The 23,172-nt window shown below is 35.4% G+C and overlaps 1 protein-coding gene across 1 annotated transcript in view; it reads right to left on the minus strand.

Annotated features, from left to right (window-relative positions):
* The window catches only part of PPP1R3A (protein phosphatase 1 regulatory subunit 3A), a gene marked incomplete at both ends in the record, with an annotated part of 36,295 nt that extends 13,948 nt beyond the window's left edge, over positions 1 to 22,347 (minus strand). Inside the window, one exon of the mRNA XM_081244626.1 lies at positions 21,560 to 22,347. Within this exon, the coding sequence (XP_081100752.1) occupies positions 21,560 to 22,347 (788 nt within the window). The remainder of the gene's footprint in view (positions 1 to 21,559) is intronic.
* Between the last annotated feature and the right edge of the window lie 825 nt (positions 22,348 to 23,172).

Here is a 23,172-nt window from a genome sequence, read left to right on the forward strand (position 1 = left end):
GAGAGTAAATCAGGTGAAATGATGTATAATTCAGTAAAATATTGGTAAAGCAGTTCTTCAGTATTTCGTATAGGAGATGGTAGGTTTTATGTTCATAAGAAAAATCACCAAGTATCTTAAATATAATAATTAGGGCCAACAAAAGTCAGGGCATGCCAAATCAAGTTAGAAATGTTAAAGTACTGCCTTCCTGTTATTGCTTTTAATTAAATGTTAAATTTAAAAGTTATGAAATCATTTTTTTAAAATCCTAGGGCCTTTTATTTATGGCTATGCAATTAATAAACGTCTTGTATTTTCTCTAAATTTAAAATTCTTTTATATTTAAAATTTTTTTATATTATCAGCTACTGCTTTTTAGTTTTAATAAGTGTTTAGTAACCTCTATCATATGAAATCCATTGGAATTCATTTCCATTTTCAAGAAATTCAGTTTCACAAACATTTTTAAACTACCTACTCTACTTATGCTAATCACAGCATAAATTGACATATCAGGGAAAAGAGAAATATGGTAAATTGGGTTAGATGGTTTGTGTTAAATTCCAAATAAGAACCCTATTATCAAACTGGATTTGTATTTAAATGCATTTGAAAAGTTTTCTAGGCAGACTCAGGAAGTCTTAAAGCATTATTTCTAAATGTAATGCTTTTGTGAACTTACGTCACACATTAAAATCACTTAATGCACCTTTTTGTCAAATCTTCACAATAGGATTACAAAAGGAAGGGAGGAGAGGATACATTTAAAAAGCAAATGAAAAAGAACTCAATGGAAGCCTATTAGGCTACCTGTTGATGAGCCTGTAAGAGAGTTATTAATATGCGGATCATTGACATGATAGGCCATAATGACTCCTCCAGGGACACTCATTCTATTGTGTCAGAGACTAGTTAGGGATTCATTAACGTGAAGACTCGTGACTTCTTAATATGCAAAATATTAATGCAAAGCACTGAGGCATACTCACAAATGTCCACATCTTGTGTTACAGGTTTTCTTTGCCAGCCCTTCACCCACACCTTTTGTGAATTAGTATTTTCTTTCTGTCCTCTTGCGGATTTCTTCACAAAAGATTCTGCACTCCTGTGGAATCTACCACTTCATATTCAAAGACCTCCTCCCCTTCAGCCCACATTTCTTTGATTTAAGGCAGGATTATATATACAAACCACTTGAACATTTTGACTAAATCAGTCAAAATTCAGCACAAAATCTGATTTGATATTTTTCTGCAATGCCAAATTGCTTTTTGGCTAAAGGCAGAACAATGTGAACGAATCACTTGTTTTTAAAAAATGAGATTCTGAAACATGAATAGTGTAACCAGCAGTTGAATAACTTGCTCTGAAGGTGGGTAGGGAAAGAGTAGTGGAATAGAAAAAAGAAAAAGAGAGCAGAGAAAGGCCATGAAAGAGGACACGAGAAAGAAAAGTGCAATTAAACTAAGAAGAGTAAGTGTTCGTACCAATGTAAATGAGGAAATGGATTTAAACTGCTCAGTGTCTGGCATACAGCAAGCAATTAATAAACATTAGCTATTATTATTACATCGACACTTTGCAAAAAGATAAAATTAATATCCACATTCCCTGTTGAAACAATAAGAAAAATGTTATGGAGTGAAAGTTGTTCAGTCCTTGAATTAACATACTCTGAAGAAGGGGATCAAACTTATAGTCCTTATTCCTGCAACAGAATTATCTACAGAATTCATGGAAAGGTACTCAAGTATCTTTCAAAGCTTATACACATACCACATATGGGAAATATAATTTTTCTTCTGGGACTATGTAGGTAACCTATATTCATTTTCTTGCCATTTTATTCTAGCCTCATCTAAAATATAATACAATCTTTTACTACTATTTCTCTACTAAATTTCAGGAGAAACAGACCCTTATTTCTAAACTTATAAACCCTAAATTCTACAGTCCATTTATAGAAATCTATATCTGTTTATCATAAAATATTAGTATCCCCATACAAAATTAGTAAAATAATTTTTTAAGTTAACAGCTTTACTGATGTATCATTTACATACCACAAAATCCACCCATTTTAGGTGTTCAATTCAGTGCATTTAGTATAGTTAATATATTTACAGAGTTGTGCAATTATCACAAAATCTAATTTTAGAACATTTCCAGCACCCCCAAAAGAATAAGCCTGCTAGAGTCACTCTTTACTCCCATCCCCAGTCCTAGGCAACCACTAATCTTCTTTCTGTTTTGAGATATTTGCCTATTCTAGATATTTCATATTAGGAGAATCATACAATATGCGTTCTTTGTGTCTGGCCTCTTTCATGGAGGAAAATGTTTCTGAGGTTCATCTGTGTTGTAGGATGTATCAATATTTCATTTTTATTGATGAATAGTATTCCATTGTATAGATACACTCACTTTACGCATTTACCAGTTGATGGGTATTTGAGTTGTTTCCACCTTTTGGCTCTTGTGGACAGTGCTTCTATGAACATTTACATACCAGTGTTTGCATATGTTTTCATTTCCCCTGGGTAGATACCTAGAAGTGAAATTGCTGGGTTTATGATAATTCTATAATTTGTTTCTTCACATCCTCACCAACTTGTTATTATCTGTCTTATTGATTGTTGTCATTATAGTGGGCGTGAAGTGACATCTCATTGTGGTTTTGATTAGCATTTTCATAGTGACTAGTGATATTGAATAGTCTTTCATGTTCTTATTGGTCATTAATATATCTTCTCTGGAGAAATATCTATTTAAATCCTTTGCTCATTTTAAAATTAGGCTGTCTTTTTATTATTCAGTTGTAAGACTTCTTCTGGATAAGTCACTTATTAGATATATTTGTAAATGTCTTCTCCCATTTTCACTGTCTTGAGTGTGTCTTTGAGTTCAAGAGTTCTTAATCTGGATGATGCCCAAGTAATAGAATTTTTAAATTAGCTTTAAGGTCTTTGCTAACTTGCAGAGACCCTTCATAGAATCTATTTAAAATTCTTTAAATAAGAGGCAATATTATTTTTAACATAAATAATCTTTATTAGGGTAGTTATCACATGCAACCAACTACATTTCATATTCTTGCTCGTGTTAATTTCAATACTAAAATGCTAGAAAATGTCCACCAGTTATTGGTCCTAGCCAAGTTCTAGACTGGAGTAGATGTAAGCAGATTCAGGGATGATGCAAATGAACCTATAGAGTCAAGAAAAGAAGTCCAACTGATTTAAGAAGCTTACAGTACAAACACCACTTTACTCCTCTGGTTGGTGCCTTTCACTGGAAGAGATGGAATAGGCAGGAGGAGCTCATCACTGCCAAGATGGCTCTCCCAGTTGAAGGCTTTTGGATCCCTGATTAAGTAAAGCAAAATTCATTGCCAGCAAACCTAAGAAGATGAAGTGTGAAGGTCTCACTAAGACAGACTATGGTTAGAGATTAATAGAAGAGCAATACGGTGCTTGGGAAGGACAAGTTGAGAACCAGTATGAACTAAAAGGCAAGGAGCAGGTGACTGAAGAAGTTGGGCCACAGGCTGGGATTGCTGAAGGAGTCAAATGCAAGGGCTGAATCCTGAAGGGATGCAGTTATGTTGCCAAAGATGGGGATCTCTGCCACACTTTTAACAAGGCAGCACAAAACTTTACAGTCAACATTCTGAAGAATACAGCTATCAAGTGGCTTTAAAAGGATTCAGTCCTTCTACTGGACATCATGCTAAGTCGGAATAATGTTGGACAAAATTTAATGTGTATTCAATCAGCAAGTAGTTAATTTGTACTTGGCATCATGCTAGACGTTAAACTACTAGCACAAGCTGAGATTGAACCAACTCTGACTTCATAGAGCTTACAGTCTAAAGAATGATAAATGAAAACTGGCAGTATAAAATCACAGCTGTACATTTCACGATTGGGGAAGCATGGAGTGCTATAGAAGAAAATACAGTCGACTCTTGAAAAACACAGGTTTGAACTGCGTGGGTCCACTTATATGCAGATTTTTTTTCAATAGTAAATACTACAGTACTACGTGGCCTGAAGTTGGTTAAATCTGACGATGCAGAACCATGGATACAGAGGAACTGAGTATATGGAGGACCAACTATAAGTTATACTCAGATTTTCAACTATAAAGAGGGTCAGCACCCCTGATATCCCCGTTGTAATAAGATCCATAACAGGGTCCATACAGGGTCCATACAGGGTCAACTGTAATAAGATCCATAAGTCAAACTCAGGGAAGTCAGTAGCAACTGTATATACATGGGCTTGTAAAGAGAGCAGACTGAAGGAAGATCATATCCTTTAATATGATTACAAATCATATTTAAAAGTTTGATTTTTCTGAACTGTAAAATATATGCTTTTCAAAAAGAAAAGTAAATACTTTCTGAAAGTTTACTTCATTCTAAATGGAAATTAACTTTACCATGCTATTTAAAATGTCTTTTTCACCTTCCCCAAGTCATCACAAATGATGGGGCAAAATTTCTTTAATAGATACCTTATTTAAAAAGCTTATCTTTTGTATAGTAATTCCCAGAGTACTTAATGTTGCTATTAATGCTTAAAAATCCCTCAGGCCATATTTGCAAAAGCATTATTTTATTTGCTAATTTTTCTTTTTTAATAGCATTATTCTTTTGGTGGATCCTGAGACTAATTGAGTTTCAAATTTAAAAAAAAAGTTACAACTCAAAACACACGTGTTTAGTCTTTTGTTTATATCATTCTCAGCCCTGGTGCATATCAGAATCAGCTGGGGAGCTTTTTAAAAATACCAGTGCCTGCAACCTGCCCCCAACCAATGAAATTGGGGTCTTATAGGAGGATCTAGGTGTGGGTGCCTTATTTTTCCCCTTCCTATGCACACCCAAGTTTAAGAAACACTGGTTTACACTACTATTCTATCCTGGCTTTTACCATATAAAAGTATGGTTAGTGGGAAAATAAATCCTTCAGTGAAAATACTCTGCTCTTAAGATTTTCTATGGGGTGGGAGGAGAGGGTATACATAATCAAGCAGGTTAGCAAAAATGTAAATTTTATAGGGATTTTACTTCTGCTACTGTTAGGTCTATTAAACAATTAATTTTTTTTTTTTTTTTTTTTTTTTTTTTTTTGCGGTACGCATGCCTCTCACTCTTGTGGCCTCTCGCGTTGCGGAACACAGGCTCCAGACGCGCAGGCTCAGCGGCCATGGCTCACGGGCCCAGCCGCTCCGCGGCATGTGGGATCTGGGGCACGAACCCATGTCCCCTGCATCGGCAGGCAGACTCTCAACCACTGCGCCACCAGGGAAGCCGACAATTAATTTTTATTCATCATGGAGATTACCAATCCATACATCAGTGAATTTAAATTTACTGATTTTTTTAACTGAAAGGAAATCTAGATGCTGTTTAGGGTAAGAGACATTAATCTTTTCTACCCTAACACTGATCATGTTTGTTAAGATTTAGACCTGGGATGGTAAAATGTTTTCCAGTTGTACTGTGGAAAATTGCCCAAACAATTATTGTAAATGCAAGCACTGTAAAGTGTATTGCCAAGGACACTAGTTGGTTAGATCCCATAAAAGAGACAATTAGTCTTGAGATGAAAATGGTAGAGATGAGGTGACAGTTATTAAAAAAGCAGGACATGCAATGTAGTGGCTTAAATGTAAGTTGTGGATAATGCTGATAGTTTAATGTGTTTGGAGTTTATAATATGTAAAATAATGTTTCATATAAAAAGATCAAAACTGCTTATATTCCGGTCTTCTTTTTTCCTCATTTGCTACATAAGTAAAGGCACTTGCAAGATTACACTTGCTATCTTTCCAAATCATCATTTTACAATGGTTTGCTTGATTTATTATATGTATACAGTGTTAATTTATGAAAAATATTTTCTTCTTACAGGTATCAATTTACATAAACTTATCCAGTATCTACAGTACTTATAGTCTATTGTCAGGATAATTGAAAAATTTTGAAATAAAATAATAATAGATAGAATTTTTCAGTGCTTTTTAAGATAACTCAAATGTGGAATTTCTTCTTTGATTAGATTACCTGTAACACAACTGCACCTTCACCAAGACAAAATTGCAACTCAGTTCTTCAGTTGCAAAGATGAATCTAAAAGACTGGATATAGGGATTTGGGCAGCCAGAGAAAGCAGAAAGGGACCCTAAAAGACTTTAGAGTCAAAGACAAACTGCTGATGATATATTTTCATCTGTACCTTTGCTACCCTGCCCCTTTCTCTCAGAGACCCTGTGGGTAGTGATGGGTCCTGTGGGAAATAAGCCCAAGAATGTATAGGCGACCTAAAGAGCATGAGAACCTAATGTAAACAGAAGGGGAGATCCATCACTTGAACTTGCTTAGAATATTTGCACTGGTTGCTTTGCTCTGCATGGAACTCTCTTCCCCCAGATTTCTTCATGACTGACTTTCTTCAAGTCTCTGAACAATTGTCATCTTCTCAATGAAGTAGTCTTTATTCCTTATTTTTCTTATGCTGCTCTGTTTTTTATATTCTCAATTGCTTATGTCATCTTCTAAAATAACTTACTTATTCTTTATGTTTATTACTTATTAGTTTTCCTTCCATTAGAATGTAAGCTACATGAGGACAGGGATTGTTATTTCTTTCATGATGTATCTCTAGTACTGAGAACAGTACCTGACACATAGTATGTGTTCAACAAAGATTTGTTGAATGTATGAAGATCCTGTATTCATTTCTTCTAGTCGTCGATCTTTTTTTTCCTCTCTTTTAATACACAAGCTGAAAAGCATAGTTAGAACTTTGATACTAGTATTTTGATTATTTTTTTTCATGTGAACCAAGATTCATACCCTCTTAATCTTGAGGTCATTGGTACTATAGAAAAAAATATACTAGTGTAATTTCCATGTATCCATCCAAGAGGATAAAGTCTGGGATGCCTGGACTAATCTTTTTCACTAAATTAAAACGTAAACCTTAGATTTTGAAGGAAGAATTTGGGTGAAAAACAATTATAGAAATAAATTTCCCCTAAGTGTCACCAGAGTAGTAAAATAAATCACCCATGAATGAAATAGTATAGAAATACCTAAAAATTAGTGCCATAATTTATATATGTGTTTTTATATGTTAAAGATGACCTATAGCAGAATTCAGTTAATATTGATAATGAGAAAAGGATAAAACCTATGTTTTAAACATTCTAACATACAGAAACAGTAAGTAAAAAACAGTTATGAACATAGAAAATCAATATCCATTCTTATGGACAGTGACCTAGTTCATACTTTTCACTCTATTCTGCATACGCTTTCTGGATTGATATAACTAAAATAATACTTTATCCTTGAGCACAGGAACTAAAGTTCAAAATCCTTGGTCTAGCAAGACTGTGCAATTCTTTTTCAACCTTTTTCTTCAAGTTTGACTCTCACAATTCTTTCCATTCCAGGCAGTCAAATTGACTAACAAAACCTCCAACTTATCTTTTTTGCTGCCGTGTCCACAAGTATTTTTTATTCTATGTAAACAGTCTCCTAACTCTTCTCCACCTACCCAAGTTTTACCATTTCCTGATCAAGTTCAATTCCTCTGTGATGCTGTTTCTGATCAGGTCCGCCTGCAGTAAATCATTTCTCTAAAGCCTGTTGCTCTGCATCTCCTATGCTCTCCTCTAAGTCTGTGTCATTTCTTTTGTGTTGATAACTGACTTCTCATGTGCATAAATATTATCCATTTATCAAATTAATGCTTGAAAATAGAAGCTAACTAGGGGAATACTACATAAATTAAGGACTCTGTAATTTCTTTATGGTTAATTGGCTGATTGGGGCACTGTGGTTCAAAGCCACAGGGAATTAGAGACCTTAAATCACAAAAAGAGCTTTTCCTCTTATATATTTCCTGATCTTGATCAAATAAATCCCTTTTGCCTAAATTTCTTCTCATGTAAATGGGACTGGCCTGTTGACTACAATGTATAAAAGTGATCTAGTAGGAGATAATTTTATATCACTTAAGAAATAATGATAGAGACATTTAAAGTATGTATTAAGTTTATATAATTAGAAATTTCTAAACCAAAGAACAAGCTAACTTGTTAAAGTAGTAAAATATCATAAATTTAAAGTTGTCGATGGATTACAATCCATGCACAAGATGAGAGTCCCACCTGGTTTTGTAGACAAGTTCTAATAAATTTTACAGATGCTCAGATAAAAATTAAAAGAATGAAAGCAAACTGGTCCAAAATTACCATAAGTGGTCAAGGAATTCCCCAGGAATTGAAGAATAACACAGAAAAAGAAGACTCTTATAATCACACCAACATAATTTTGAGGGTTTTCAAAAAAATTAATTGCCTCAGAATTTACAATAAGTCACAGACAGGAGTATTCTGTTGTACTAATAAGAATACCCCTCCAGGATGCTCAGTCAATAGCTAAGCTTTCCCCAGAAATTGTTTAACTCAGTCTCACAAATGCCATTTTCAGTAGGAACCCATCCATATTTGTATACTAAAAGTTAATTGGACAACAACAAATGTAAATGATAAAACTTTAATTTTCAGCAAGTTTCATTAAAACACTTCTTCTGAGAAAGTGAAACATAACTATTTACAAATGCTATGCCTTACCTACCTCAATAATACATTTATACTTTGGGTGGAAACTTCAGGTTTTATACAATAAAACTTTTTAGGATATTAGGAAAATTATAGTAAAACTCTTAATGAAAACTATGAGATGATAGTTGAGGGTAGTGATGTAAGAGTTAATTGATGTGTCATTATAGACGGGGTATATTATTATTTTGCCATATAAAATATGTAATTATTTATGCTAATTTCCTAAAAACACATATTTGTTTCCCAATTCTTATATCATAAAAAGAAAAATAATATAATTTTAAAATTTAAAGCATTATAATATAATAACAGTACTATTTCCATCTGAGTTTGTTAATATTTTCACAAAACATTTTAATTGTAGTTTATATTCTGCAAAAATCAGCAATTAGCTACAAACTAGAAAGTTACCATTGCTTATGGTTTTCAAAGGTAAAAGCTTTTGCCTATAAGAATCAATGTAACTGGACTCCTCTTATATAGTTTTAAAACATTTATATACAAGGATATGGGAAGTCTTCATATTATTCTTATAAATATTTTTTAAATCTAAAATTATATCAAAGTAATTTTTTAAAATATTACTCAATAGGGACTTCCCTGCAGTGGCTAGGACTCTGCACTCCCAATGCAGGGGGCCCAGGTTCAATCCCTGGTCAGGGAACTAGATCCCACATGCCACAACTGAGACCCAGCACAGCTAAATAAATAAATTTTTTTAAAAAAAGTACTCAACAGAATGTAGCAGATTTATCATACTACCTTTTTGTAGGTTTTAAGGTTAAACATTTACATGCACTGCATTATTTCTCTTTGTTTTTGTTTTTATGGTTTCATATAAGCAAGGACCAAGAATCTGCAATCTCAAGACAGAGAGGACGTGGTTTAGGTGTTTAGGTTTAGGTACAGGGGAGGAATCTGGTAGAGGCAAAAGGCCCAGTCAAAGGAAGTCATTAAGGTAAAGAAAAGCAGACAGAACAACAGCCAGACCCAGAATCCACAGGTGTCAGAATCAGTGAGTGCCACAAGCAGCAGCAGCAGAACTAACATGAGTACTGGCCCTGGTCCTGGCCCTGGCAAAGAGAAAGAATGAATGACTCAGTTCTGATCAGTGGACATTCAATATCTGCCTTTGGTCTTTTATTTTTCAGCCTGTTGGATTTTTCTCTTGTCCCACTGGTCTGGATTGTGATATGAAGGAAGCCAAAAGCTGACCAATGAGTATTTCTTTTATTTGGGATGTTAAGATTACTTGACATTACAGAATAGTAACATTGTACTGACTCAATGAATCAGCTCTTTAGAAGACAGGAAAGAAGGAAAGACTAAATAAAGTGTCCTATAGTAAACTATATTAACTTATTTCTCAATTTGATCTTTCTTTGATACCCTGGTAACTGAAAGTAAATTTAGACTACTACAAGATGTTAATATGGTTAATATGTTCAATTCTATATTTAATTTTGAGTCAATTTAGACAACAAATACGTGGTTATTGAAGAAATAAATTTCCCTCTTAGCTGTTGTTTTTATAATGTGTAAGTATGGTTTTTGTATACTCTGTTCTTTATTTTTTAAATAATGTGTTTTTTTAAATAAATGTATTTATTTAATTTATTTATTTTTGGCTGCGTTGGGTCTTCCTTGCTACGTGCGGGCTTTCTCTAGTTGCAGCGAGCAGGGGCTACTCTTCGTTGCGGTGCATGGACTTCTCATTGTGGTGGCTTCTCTTGTTGCAGGACCTGGGCTCTAGGCACGCAGGCTTCAGTAGTTGTGGCATGCGAGCTCAGTCGTTGTGGCTCGAGGGCTCTAGTACGCAGGCTCAGTAGTTGTGGTGCAAGGGCTCAGTTGCTCTGTGGCATGTGGGATCTTCCTGGACCAGGGCTCGAACCCATGTCCCCTGCATTGGCAGGTGGATTCTTAACCACTGCGCCGGCAGGGAAGCCCCAGAAACAATGTTTATTTTTATTTTATTTTATTTATTTATTTTTTTTAGCACCACATTTTTTATTTTTATTTTTTTATTAGTTTCTGCTTTATAACAAAGTGAATCAGTCATACATATACATCTGTTCCCACATCCCTTCCCTCATGCATCTCCCTCCCTCCCACCCACCCCATCCCACCCCTCCAGGCGGTCACAAAGCACCGAGCTGATCTCTCTGTGCTCTGCGGCTGCTTCCCACTATCTACAACAATGTTTATTTTTATTCAAATGAACAATCATTACTTATGTGGCAATGGAACTGAATATGAGTGTAGAATTAATAGGAGTTGGCAAAAGAGAAATCAGTTCTTATGTTGACGTTTCTTATTTGCATGACTGGAATGATGACTATGACTTTAAACAAAGTATAGGATAGAGGAAGAAGGATTAGGATTGAAAGGGAAATGTAGCTTTGGTTTGGGACGTAAGGGAATTAATTTGCCACATGGATATCCAGATGGAGATGACCAGTAGGACCCTGGTTTTTAAAGATTATGAAAACAATAAAAGCACTTATCATTAAAATTATAAAAAGCATAATTCATTCTTTAAGTATTCAGAATGGATACTTTAGGATTTTACCAGGCTCTACAGTTATCAGGTTTAATCAATATTTTTTCAGAGCTTTTCCACACAAAACCCTTTGTTAGTCACAGTGGGGAATAATGCTTAAACTAATATACCACTGCTGACCTCAAGGATCTTGCAATCCATTTGAGAAGATGGCACACACATAAAAGTTTTTAAAAGCGCAGGAAAAGGCCACCGTTTGAAAGGCCACCATTGGAAGAATTCTGGCTAAACAGATATAGAGGGACATATGACAAAAGTCCTCTTCTTCCAAATAAAAATATCTGATAAACAGTAAGTTTCACTGAATGTTAATTTCTTTGCCTATTAATTGCATCAGATGCAAACATGGCAAACAGCAACCCTTTCATTTAAGGAAAGTTGTTTTATTTTGCATCGTAGGAGTAGCTACTCCATGGGAAAATATTGCCGGAAACGCTGGTAATTTTAAAGCAGTATAGTAAAGCTATGAAAGGGCAAAAGCAAGTTCCATAACATGGATAAATCGACAGTAGGAGTAGCCCTGGTGAACTACACGAGTTTTATGAGATTTGTAAACAAATGCCTTGAATGTCCATATAACTGCCATTGTCTAAAGCTTAACTTGGTTTGCCAAAGGTAACTTTGAATGAGGTATTATTAATACAAACAATATAAAATACTAGAAAATTATGAACTATCTTTGTGAAAAATGAAAAGCTCATATATACATATGCGTGTGTGCTTTCCACACAAAAAAGCAATGCATCAAGGATAACTTGAATGGAGGTGGGCGATATTACTTACACTGCTCCCTATGTTCAGTTTACTAAATAAATTATCAGCTGGATTGACTGTACCAGTCCTCTGTACATATTCATTGCTTCGAACAATGCCTTTTAGTTAAAATTGTACACACACATAGACACACACACACAGAATCTATAATTTTAACATATATTCAAATGACTTCTGCTTGTGAACACAGTATTAACCTTTCTACAAAAAGGTACACTTACAACAGTTTAAATTTCAGCTGGTCAGTGTTACATTTGGTTTTTACAAATCTATTCAAAATTTCTTTTCAATGTACTTACAAAATTATATTATTGAATGAAATTGTATTAAAAATGAGATTTCTAGAAAAGGGTGTAGCCATTATTCAAAATTATTCATTATTTGTCTAAGAGAGTTTCAACAATTCTAATGCAGCTATCTTTTTAGGTAGGATTGAGAAATAAATGACATGATCTTCTGAAGTACTTTTTTTTTTTTTTTTTTTTTTTTTTTTTTTTTTTTGCTGTACGCGGGCCTCTCACTGCTGTGGCCTCTCCCGTTGCGGAGCACAGGCTCCGGACACACAGGCTCCGCGGCCATGGCTCGCGGGCCCAGCCGCTCTGCGGCATGTGGGATCTTCCGGGATAGGGGCACGAACCCGTGTCCCCTGCATCGGCAGGCGGACTCTCAACCACTGCGCCACCAGGGAAGCCCCTGAAGTACTTTTAATTTTGTGATTTAGTAAAATAAAGCCTCTTTCCCTTCTCTGACTCCCACAGGAGTCCAATACTCAGGACTCAGAGCTAAAGAGGGCAGGATTGGGAAGCTTCTTAGCTAGCCTATTAACCTATCCAGCTGCCCCGATACCTTGGTTCCGGCAGTGCACAGTCCTTGTAACAGTGCTATCATTCACTGGCTGGTGATGATTTTTTTCTTCTCTGACTTTTGCATTGAAATATTACAAACTAGTTTATTAGTTTGATCATTAGGAACTCAGAGGGAAATCTAATGTTGTTGAGCTTATTTGACATGGAAAATAGAAATTAAATACTTTAATTTTAAAGTATAAGTATAGGGACTCCAACATTTAATTCACTTGAGAATCAGAGTAAACAAATCACAAGATTAAAGGTATAGAACAACATGAATGGCTACATGAAAAACATAGAATTTCCTGATCGAATACTTTACTAAAGAACACAGTCTTCCCAGGAGATGTTTAAAAAGAGAATATTATAAGCATTTGGCTTGGGTAGTTTTCAGGATAATTCTGCCTGAAAGCAAAGGATAGAATTAGATGGTCTCTCCTACAATATAATTCAAGGAAGGCTGTTCAGAAATCAGGTGCTGTATTAGCATTGGAAAAAAATGATTATAACTTTATTTACACTAAGCACAGTAGTCTTATACACTTACTCAAGATTATATGTGAAGATCATATTTTCTTCTGCTTGTACCTGAATGTGATTTTAAAATTCGGTGAGATTTTTCCATTGGCAAATACTCAAGAGATTTAAGTTGTAACAATATATTATTATAAAATTATTTATAAACATTAATCCTCAGGAGGAGATATTAGTAAAATGTGAAAATACTCAGCTTTATATCATATGTGGCTTATGAAGCTGAAAGTTACCTGAGCAGTTCTATGTAATTTGTAATTGTGTGAATACATCCACAGTAATTTTTAAGAATGAAAATCAGCTTAGGGTTTTTATCACAGCTTTAGAGTCAATAGGTTAGCTTTGTATCATGGTTTAATTCTGTAAAACAAGCAGAGTACCATCAGTGCTAAATGGGTATAAAATCTGTTTCACATAATTAGGAAAAGCATCTACAATTTGGCATGCTTTACAGATTTAAATTTGGGGGATATTTTGATCTTTTTTACTACTGCAAACTTCAAAAGGGGTGAATGAAATTCAAATCTACAACCACACCCAGGACAATCATTGTCTTATGCTGTTAGAATCCCATTTATAGTTGTGAATTGAATAACACTGATGTACAACACAGTCAGACCATTTTCAGAATAACTAGAGGGGGAGGGAACAGTAAAATTTCCTAAAATGGGTTTGTTTAATGTACAATTGGTCTCTGTCACTAAACAATGCTTTATAACAGTCCAATTTGGCAATCTATTTCTATTTGTCATAAAATCTTTAAACAGCAGGATAGTATGACTGAGGTTTCAAAACCAGTTATTATTTATATAATAGATAATAACACTACCATGCCAATTACCCAAGTAAAGCTATTAGGGAAGCAGAATAAAAACCAGAAGAGATTTGAGAGTTATGCCCTGAGGAGCTTTTTCTTTTTATATAGTGGTGGGGTACAGAAAATGCTTCAAAAGCAGAGAAATGACCAAAATTCAATGGTGTATAATAGATCTTCTTAGAGGAAAAAATTATATCAAATTCAGTTTCATTAACTGAGTTATTTGTAATGAGGTAGATGGACCTAGCTAGAGTCTGTCATACAGAGTGAAGTAAGTCAGAAAGCTAACACACATATATGGAATCTAAAAAAACAGTACTGATGAACCTAGGGGTGGGGCAGGAATAAAGACACAGACATAGAGAACGGACTTGAGGACACAGAAGGGGAAGGGGAAGCTGAGACGAAGTAAGAGTGTAGCATTGACATATATGCACTACCAAATGTAAAATGGATGGCTAGTGGGAAGTTGCTGCATAGCACAGGGAGATCAGCTCGGTGCTTTGTGACGACCTAGAGGGGTGGGATATGGAGGGTGGGAGGGAGGCTCAAGAGGGAGGGGATATGGGGATATATGTATACTTATAGCTGATTCACTTTGTTATACAGCAGCAACTAACACAACATTGTACAGCAATTATACTCCAATAAAGATATAATAAAAAAATTCAGTTTCTATTCATATGTATACAGGGATGATAAGGTGAAACTGTGTATAGCCAACTCAGTTTTTTAGTCCAAAAGAACAATCTTAAGAGCTACCTTAAGAAAAAACATGTTGTACTTCATTAAAAAAATACCTAAAAAATCCAGTCGATGTTCCAAAATTTTTTTGTAACCCAGAAGTTGCTGGAATTTAGGAATCATTTTTCCCCATAGTAGCAATGCCATAAAATATTAGCTTCCTGGTTAGTGCCCAAAAGCTTATTGAACCCATAATTTTGAAACTATGTATTTGTACTAACCTGGATCCAGGCAGCAGGAATGATACTGAGGGGAAAAATCATCTCTCCGTTAATCTTGGGCATAGGACTAGCCATGTACAAGATTTTAAAATATGGATTTTATCACCAATGCCATTTTGAGTATCTACAAAGTGTCAGCAACTGGGATGGATATTTATATATGTTAGCTAATGTATTTGTCATAGCAGCTCTTCCAAGTGGAGATTATTATCCCTATTTTATACCTGAATAAAATGGATACAAAGCATAATTTATCCAAGTTCATACAGCTACTAATTAGTTAGAATGAAAGCCCAAATCTGCCCTACTTTAAAGCCCATGCTGTTTCCAATATGCCTTGTTGTTTTTGGAATCCTCCTTCCCTCCCAAATACACACACACACTCCAGACCCCCAGAGTCCTCCTGCTTCTGTGGATCCCCTACCAAAACTCTGTATTGAAATCTGCCTTGTACCCCATAGTGCTCCCTGCTCTAAAATTATCCATTTCCACTGTCTCAATCCAAACTCAAAGCCCATTTGTGCAGCTGACCTTAATTGGCTGTAAAATAGAGATAGTCCCTGCCAGCCTAGAGGTCTGCATTTAAGGAAAGGAATTTTTATGTGTGTGTGTATTATATAAATGTGTGCTTACACATATAAACACACACACACACACACACACACTTACATATGTATGATCTTTTAAGTCTGACAATGCAGTGGACAATCAGGCCCACTTCAGGTGACTGCCCCCGAGGTTACTTCTCTTATACTATTCCTGTTGGGGTGCTGGGGTAAAACCTTGGAACAAGGACAATAGTCACAGTGAGCAGAATTGGAAGAAGGTGAAAAACTTAAGTGTCCCACTTCACAATCATCTTTTGCCTGGAGCCTTATTGGCTCAGAGTTCTTGGGCCCTGCTCCATTTTTACAGGCTGCACATGGGCTTCAGGTGGGAAGTTAGGCTCGTAGAGATCCCAGAGGATCCATGTGAGGCCTGGCATCCATAGTGATTCCCTTCAGCTAGGGCTTGAGAGAAACCCTGAGTGGTGAGACCCTCTTCTTCCTCTTCTCTCAGAAAAGATTCAAAACTACTCTAGGGGAAGTCTAGGCTTATAGGGGTATGGATTTCCCACAAGACCAGGAAGTCACAAAGCCCTGGTAGATCTCCAAGGGAACTCTAAAGTAGTTGGTTCCTTGCTGTCAACCAGCTGGCAGCTTCCAAACAGTCCTCCTGATGGGTCCTGTGCAGCTGTGTTCTGGGTTTCCATATGGCCCTGCCAGAGGTCCCTCCCTTAAACAGACCTGGCTTCCACAATTAGCGTGCACTCAAAACAGGTTAGTTATGGAATACATTAAGTCCTAAAGGCCTCATGGGGCTACTGACACTTCTTTGCACTACTTCCAGGACCCCAGGTTATACTGTAAGTGAAAATTAAGCAAGTCTCACAATCCTAAAGCTCTGACTGGAACATGCAACATGACCATATCTTAGGCACCATTTTCCAATGCTTTTCTTGGCTTCATTTTAATGATTTTCCCACCCTGAAAGATAAACTCTCTCTAATCTTAAAGTCATGCTTTAGAAAGTATCTCTCTCTTTCCCATTCTTGAATGTACCTGGTTCTGTTCCTCAGGGACAAAAATTGAAGACTGATCAATTTTTTTCCTTTGGCATTGAAATCTTTTGGGAATTTATTTGCATTCACTTGGCCAAGTTATAAATACCATCCAATACCTATATCATGCCATTTCATTACTTAAAATAATAAATTGGTTTCACTTAACAAAATACAAAACCATATGAAGTCAGTCTGTGTACCCAATGGTTAGGAACATTTAGCAGCTGTTGGGAGGAAAAAAGAGATGCTGAAAAGGTCAGTCCGCTGTCCAGAACACAAGATCAGTTATAGATCACAGATCCGAGAAAACCTGAAATGTAATGTAAGTAGTTCTTTTTCATCCATGGCTTCCCTGGTATACCCAAAGAATCTGAGCTTTGTTTTGGTGTTCTTTCCCCCCCCACCCCAACTGCTCTCAGCCCCTGTGAGGCCTGTTCCCTTGGGGCCTCTGGTCTTCACGGGGTCATGTTTCCAGCCATATGCCTAACAACACAGTACCTGACACACAGGCCCTTAATAAACACCTGTGGAATGAATTTTGAACCCTGAACAAGGAAGACTATGATGTCAGGAGAAAAAACACAAGTCCAAGAACCAAGAAATTAGTTAGCTGAACACAATTTGATAATAATGACGGCAATTATATTTGGGTTTTAATGACTACTTTATATGTGCCCAACACTTTACTAGAAGTTTTTAAAATATAATCTCATTTTATTTTAGCTTAATCATCACAACATTAGGCAGGCACTATTACCCCTATTTACTGAGGCTTTGAGACGTAAAGTAATATGTCCATGGCCACATAGTTAAATGTATATTAACTGGGATTAATATGTGTGTCTGTTCAATGCCATAATCAATGCCTTTTTTAACCCTTTTGATCTGGTCCTCCATTTTTTCATCTATTAAACATGGAAATTTTAATAGTCATTAAGATCTCTTCCAACTTTAAGATGTTCTAGATATCAGGTGACTAAATCTCAAGAAAATTTAGAATTCAATGAGTTTCCCTTGTTGATTAAATTCCTGCATAAGACAGGGCTTCCCTGGTGGTGCAGTGGTTGAGAGTCCGCCTGCTGATGCAGGGGGCACGGGTTCGTGCCCCGGTCCGGGAGGATCCCACATGCCGTGGAGTGGCTGGGCCCGTGAGCTATGGCCACTGAGCCTGCGCGTCCGGAGCCTGCGCTCCGCAACGGGAGAGACCACAACAGTGAGAGGCCCGCGTACCGCAAAAAAAAAAAAAAAAAAATCCTGCAAAACACAAAGAAATGGCTCTCTAAAGCTAAAAATTTAGAACTCGTGAAAGGAAAGAGAAAAGGAACTTTTGGGCAGTTTGGGTTTTCTAGGGTTTTTCAGATTCACCTAAAGCTAGAGTTAGCCTTGTCTTTTTACAGGAGTTATTATTTACTGATAACTTACTATGTTCCAGACACTATGCCAAAACTTTATATGTATTATTTTATGGAAATCTCTAACAATGTCTATGAGATAGTACTATTGTTATTCACAATTAACAGAAGGGGTACCAAGTTTAACTTGTATAAGGTCACACAGCTAGCGTGTGGTGCAGCTTGGACTCAAACCCAGATATGTTTAACTCTGAAGCCCCAAATTTTAACTTTGAAGTTATACTACTTATGCATGCTATTTTTAGTTTATTTATCTATGTACATTTAATATTATTTATATCAATGTCGTTTAATTCTTTTGGTCATTTATTTTGAAATAATGCCCCTGAGATGTAGATCAGAAATCTGCTTAGTTTGTTTGCTAACACATACACCAGTGCCACATATGTGGTGACACTTACCAAGTATTTCATGATGCATGCCTTTCAGTGCAATTAAATACCTTTGGGTCACTCTCAGTCATATGCCTATGAGTTACAAACTCTGTTTCCCTCTCCCTCTAGATATTTCTTTCTGTCCAAAGTGGATAGATTAATAAGAATCAAAGAAAACAGACAACCACATCGATGTGGAGGTTTGCAAACTCTGACCTGAAAAAAATCTCCATAGAGAAAACATAATAGAAATCCTACCTCACTCAATGTGTTCCCACAGTTCATTCTGTACTTATTAGAAGGGATTATTGACACTTCTAGAAGATACAATCTCTGAGACCCTGATAGCAAATTAACTTTGGTATCAAGAGGAATTCAAGTTAGTTGTTACTCTCTACATTAAGACAGACTTATTCTCAGTTTAACTCTGACTTTTGTTACACACTATTATTAATCTACTTGCAGGTATGAAGTAAAAATTCACATACATTTCTCTTCTGCATTTACCTTCTCAAAGAATTGACCTCCAAATTAAGTTACATAGGAAGTGTGGAAATGCTCAAAACAGACCCATTTAGATTCTGTAACTTGAAGGGAGGAAGGTATTTTAGAAGCTATAACTTTTTTGATCAAATAAGTATTAGTCCATTTTTGCTTTAGCCAAGTACACATTTTGTAAAAGAACACTAATAAGGTGTGCTGTTTTTCCCTAACCAAATTCTTCACAATGAAATCCAACTGCAATATTCATTTAGAAATTTGATAATGTTCTCTTGTGTGAGTTTTAGGAATATTTGAAACCCCATTGCATATAAATTATATCATGGAAAAGCTGTATAAATATTCTATTATGGCACATGCTGTTCTAAGGATCTGTCAGGATTTCCTTTATACACTCCATTTTGAGTGGTATATAAATCAGATGTAAAAATTCATGTTGGACTGAAATTCAGCACAAAAGGCCTCCTCCAGAGGCAAATGCTTGTTTTCAAAATGTGGTTTGAATTATGTTGGTCATTTTTAAGTTATAGAAGTGCAGAAAATGTATTTGTGGTTTTGAAGGAGAGAGATTTTTTCCATTTTTATAACTCATTAGGAAACTTTACAGGCCTTTCGACCATTTTGTGGTTTAGCTCTTCTCAAGTTTTTCCCCAAAGCAATATTAAAACTTGAATGGTGTCCGCTATGAATCCAATGGTTACTGTTCTGAATACAAATGTGGGTATTGATATATATCCAGTTATACGTATCTTAGACTAGGAGAAGTTTCAATAATATCATGACTGGGATAGATTAGGCCTAACAGTTATCCTTTTTTGTTCTTGCTATCAAGTCAAGTTTGCTCTATCAAAGGAATCCTCTATCTTTACCATAGTTCAGCATGTAATGCTTGTAATTTTAAAGCTGCATTTCTTAACTTGCAGAAAAATCCAGAGTTAAACGCTGCTTCTTTTATGAGGTCTTTGACAAAAAGGCTATGCCTTTTTTAAGTTTCACTTTTCTCTAATATATAGGGCAACTTGCAGCATGTATATTAGATATTCACAGATGATGATCTTATTTGTAAAGTATTTAATATGTGTATGTTTATGTATATAAATAGTTTATTAAATAGTGTTGAACTTATTTTATCTGTATAGCTAACATGTTGCTGAGTAATTTCATAAACTAATAAACTATTACTTTAGCACATAGAGATTATGATTATATTATCTTTCTATAGCATCAGTTAAAACCTGAGAAACTTTTGTTTGGACTAAGAAATGTAGCACATCTCACAAAGTCAGATAAACCAATCTTTCAAATGACTTTAAAGGATTATGAAAACAGAATATTTTATATGATTGAATTGCTTCACCTACATTATATTTAGTTCATTAATGCATTAGAATAACACATTTAGTAGTTATTATTTATTGCTGTATAAGAGATCAAGGCATTAAAGCGTAAGAGGTTAGAAACTTCCCAATGTAATTCTTTATGTTTTTATTTAATTGGGTGTCTTGATTCTTAATACAGTTCCCTTTTCATCATCTTACACTATTTCTGGTGCAGTTACTAGAATCCTTGGGTCCAGTGACAGTTATGGTGGACCATCTAGAGGATAATCAAACATTTGCCTATGGCTGGTAGAGCATGTGGATTTCTCCCTTGGGACACTCGGAGGAACAGGAGACATCCATCTCCTCTTGGATGTTTTATCGACTCGCCTACTGTCATGGAAATTAGCCAACTCTACAAGAGATAGAATTGAAGACTCAGTTTTCTTTATTTTTTACATTAACAGGAGAGCAAGGTTACTAATGAGGGGTCATATCCCAAATCTCTAATCTATAAAGCTAATATCCTTATTTCTATTTGGGTCATTTTTTTATTCTGCTCCATTTACTTTTACTAAATTATACTACTTTGTGTTCTATAATGTTACATTTGGTTATAATTATAAATTTTTATGTGTAATTCATGCATCACTCATATACTTCTGTCTTTCTCTTAGCTTATCATTAAAGTCGTAGCTCTTCCGATTTAACTTAATATATATCACTCCAAACATCCCTGTATGACTCAATCAGTCGTTAAAAAGTTCGTTACAGCTTTGGGGGGAAGTCTATGAATTTCTGAGCACTAGATACATATTGAAATACAGTTTTATGTTAATCAGAAATGTTTTGAAGTACAGCAAAAGTATTTAAAAACCACTGAAAATAAATATACATTAAATGACAAAATAAATAGTTTTATATGTTAAGAATCTAGATTCTGTGGTTTGAATTTAAGCAATTTATAACTCGCTAGGTTGGCAATATACACATTGCAGTCTCCCTGCCATCTGTTACATTATACCCATATTTTCCCTACATTCGGAGGATAGATAGTGCTTTTATCTGAATAGCACTGACCTTATTAAAGCCTAGCACCATTGTTTTATACATAACTAAAATATATTTTTAAACAGAATGGCTATTTCTTACAACCAGTGAAATAAAGAATGACCTTAAATAACCTTAAGATTATTAAAGAGCAAGGAATGTAAGATATATCCTCACCTTGATTTTACCTTTAAGCAGCCTTTTATTTGTCTGTTAGAAACTTCTTCCTGTAGTTTTCCAGGCTCCAGCTCTTGTTCTTTCTTTTGACAAACGAGTATATAATTTGTGCCATTATTATTTGACCAAAATGTACCAACAGAAGTTTCATAACGTATACAAAACTCAACTTTACTGCCATCTTTTTGATAAGGAGGAACCAATAAAATCTTAAAGGAGAATTGGTCAGTTTCACCATCACATGAATTTGGGACATATTCTGCTAATATGTCATAATACGTCTGCCAGTCATCTAAGGACATTCTCACATATACTAACTTCTCAAAAGAAATATTCAAAACTCGAATAGTGCCCTTCATACTTGTAGATCCAGGAAGATACTCAGTTGATTCTAGTATTGCTTTCTGTACTTGAAGTTGTTGCATAAGGTCTTCTTTTGAAGAAGGCAAGTCAAATAGTGGAGATAAAACATATTCTTCTGTGTGGAAAATGTCCTTCATTAAGTCAAAATCAGTTGAAGCACTCGGAAGTTCCCAGGAATCAAATTCTTTAACAGACACAAGATTGAACCCAAAGTTGTCAGCAAATGAAACTCTTCTTGCACCTGAAGGTGGAGTGTCCGTGTAAATGTCTTCAGATGAATCAGAACCTCGTCTGCTAGGTTGAGGGGAGAAACCAGGTCTGAAGGTAGCTTTAACTTCTTCATCTTCAGAAAGAGAATCAGATAAATTAGGAACTTCTAAAAAGTTATCTTTGCTAATCTGACTAGGTTCTTCAGAAGGCTCCATTGGGCTCTCTGATATCAAATAAGAGAGAACTGTACAACTAGTAGAGACTGATACTTGAGACACTGAGGCTTAAAATAAGTATAAGGTTACAGTTGACATTGCAGAAAGGAGTCAGCCCTATAAATAGGTCCGATGCCGTGTAAACTATGCTCGCTTGCCTCCAAAGGCCTTTAATATGATAGCATCCATGTTACTCTCACCAGCATGTTTCAGGTTTAACTCTCAGTTTTTAAAGTTGCATATGTTTATGAGTTCCAAAGAGACATCTTAAATCATTTTCTGCTGTGTTCAACAATCTGAAACTTTAGAATAAAAAAATTATTTTAACCAGTTGATATTAAAAATGAAAACTTGAACCATTTACTTTAAAAGACAGTAAAATTAGTTATCACAATACTAAATATGTAGTTTGAGCTAAATCCATCCATTGGAGGAGGCAAGGGAAGACAGGAGAGAATGGGGACATTTATAGAACTGGAAAGATCCAGTGTATAATAATAATGATAGCTACCATTTATCATGGACTTATATATAATGTGAACTCTAAAGGGTTAAATAGAGGTGCTGGGAGTTCTGAGGAAAGAAACATGATTTAGATGGAAAAGGTATCATTTGAAATAAACCATGACGGGTAGGTAGAATATATACATCCAGGGTTGGAATGAGGTGGATTTTCCAGGTGGAAGAAATAGCCTAACCCAAGGCCTAGAACAAATAATTAGTCGAATCTGTTATTTTAAACATTATTGTTTCTTTCAGTTAAGCCATGGAAAAATACAAACAAGTAATGTTTAATTAACTTGAAAATATAAGTAGGCAATGGTA

Source organism: Mesoplodon bidens (genome assembly GCF_964165515.1).
Source record: "Mesoplodon bidens genome assembly, chromosome: 9".
Classification (NCBI taxonomy): Eukaryota; Metazoa; Chordata; class Mammalia; order Artiodactyla; family Ziphiidae; genus Mesoplodon; species Mesoplodon bidens.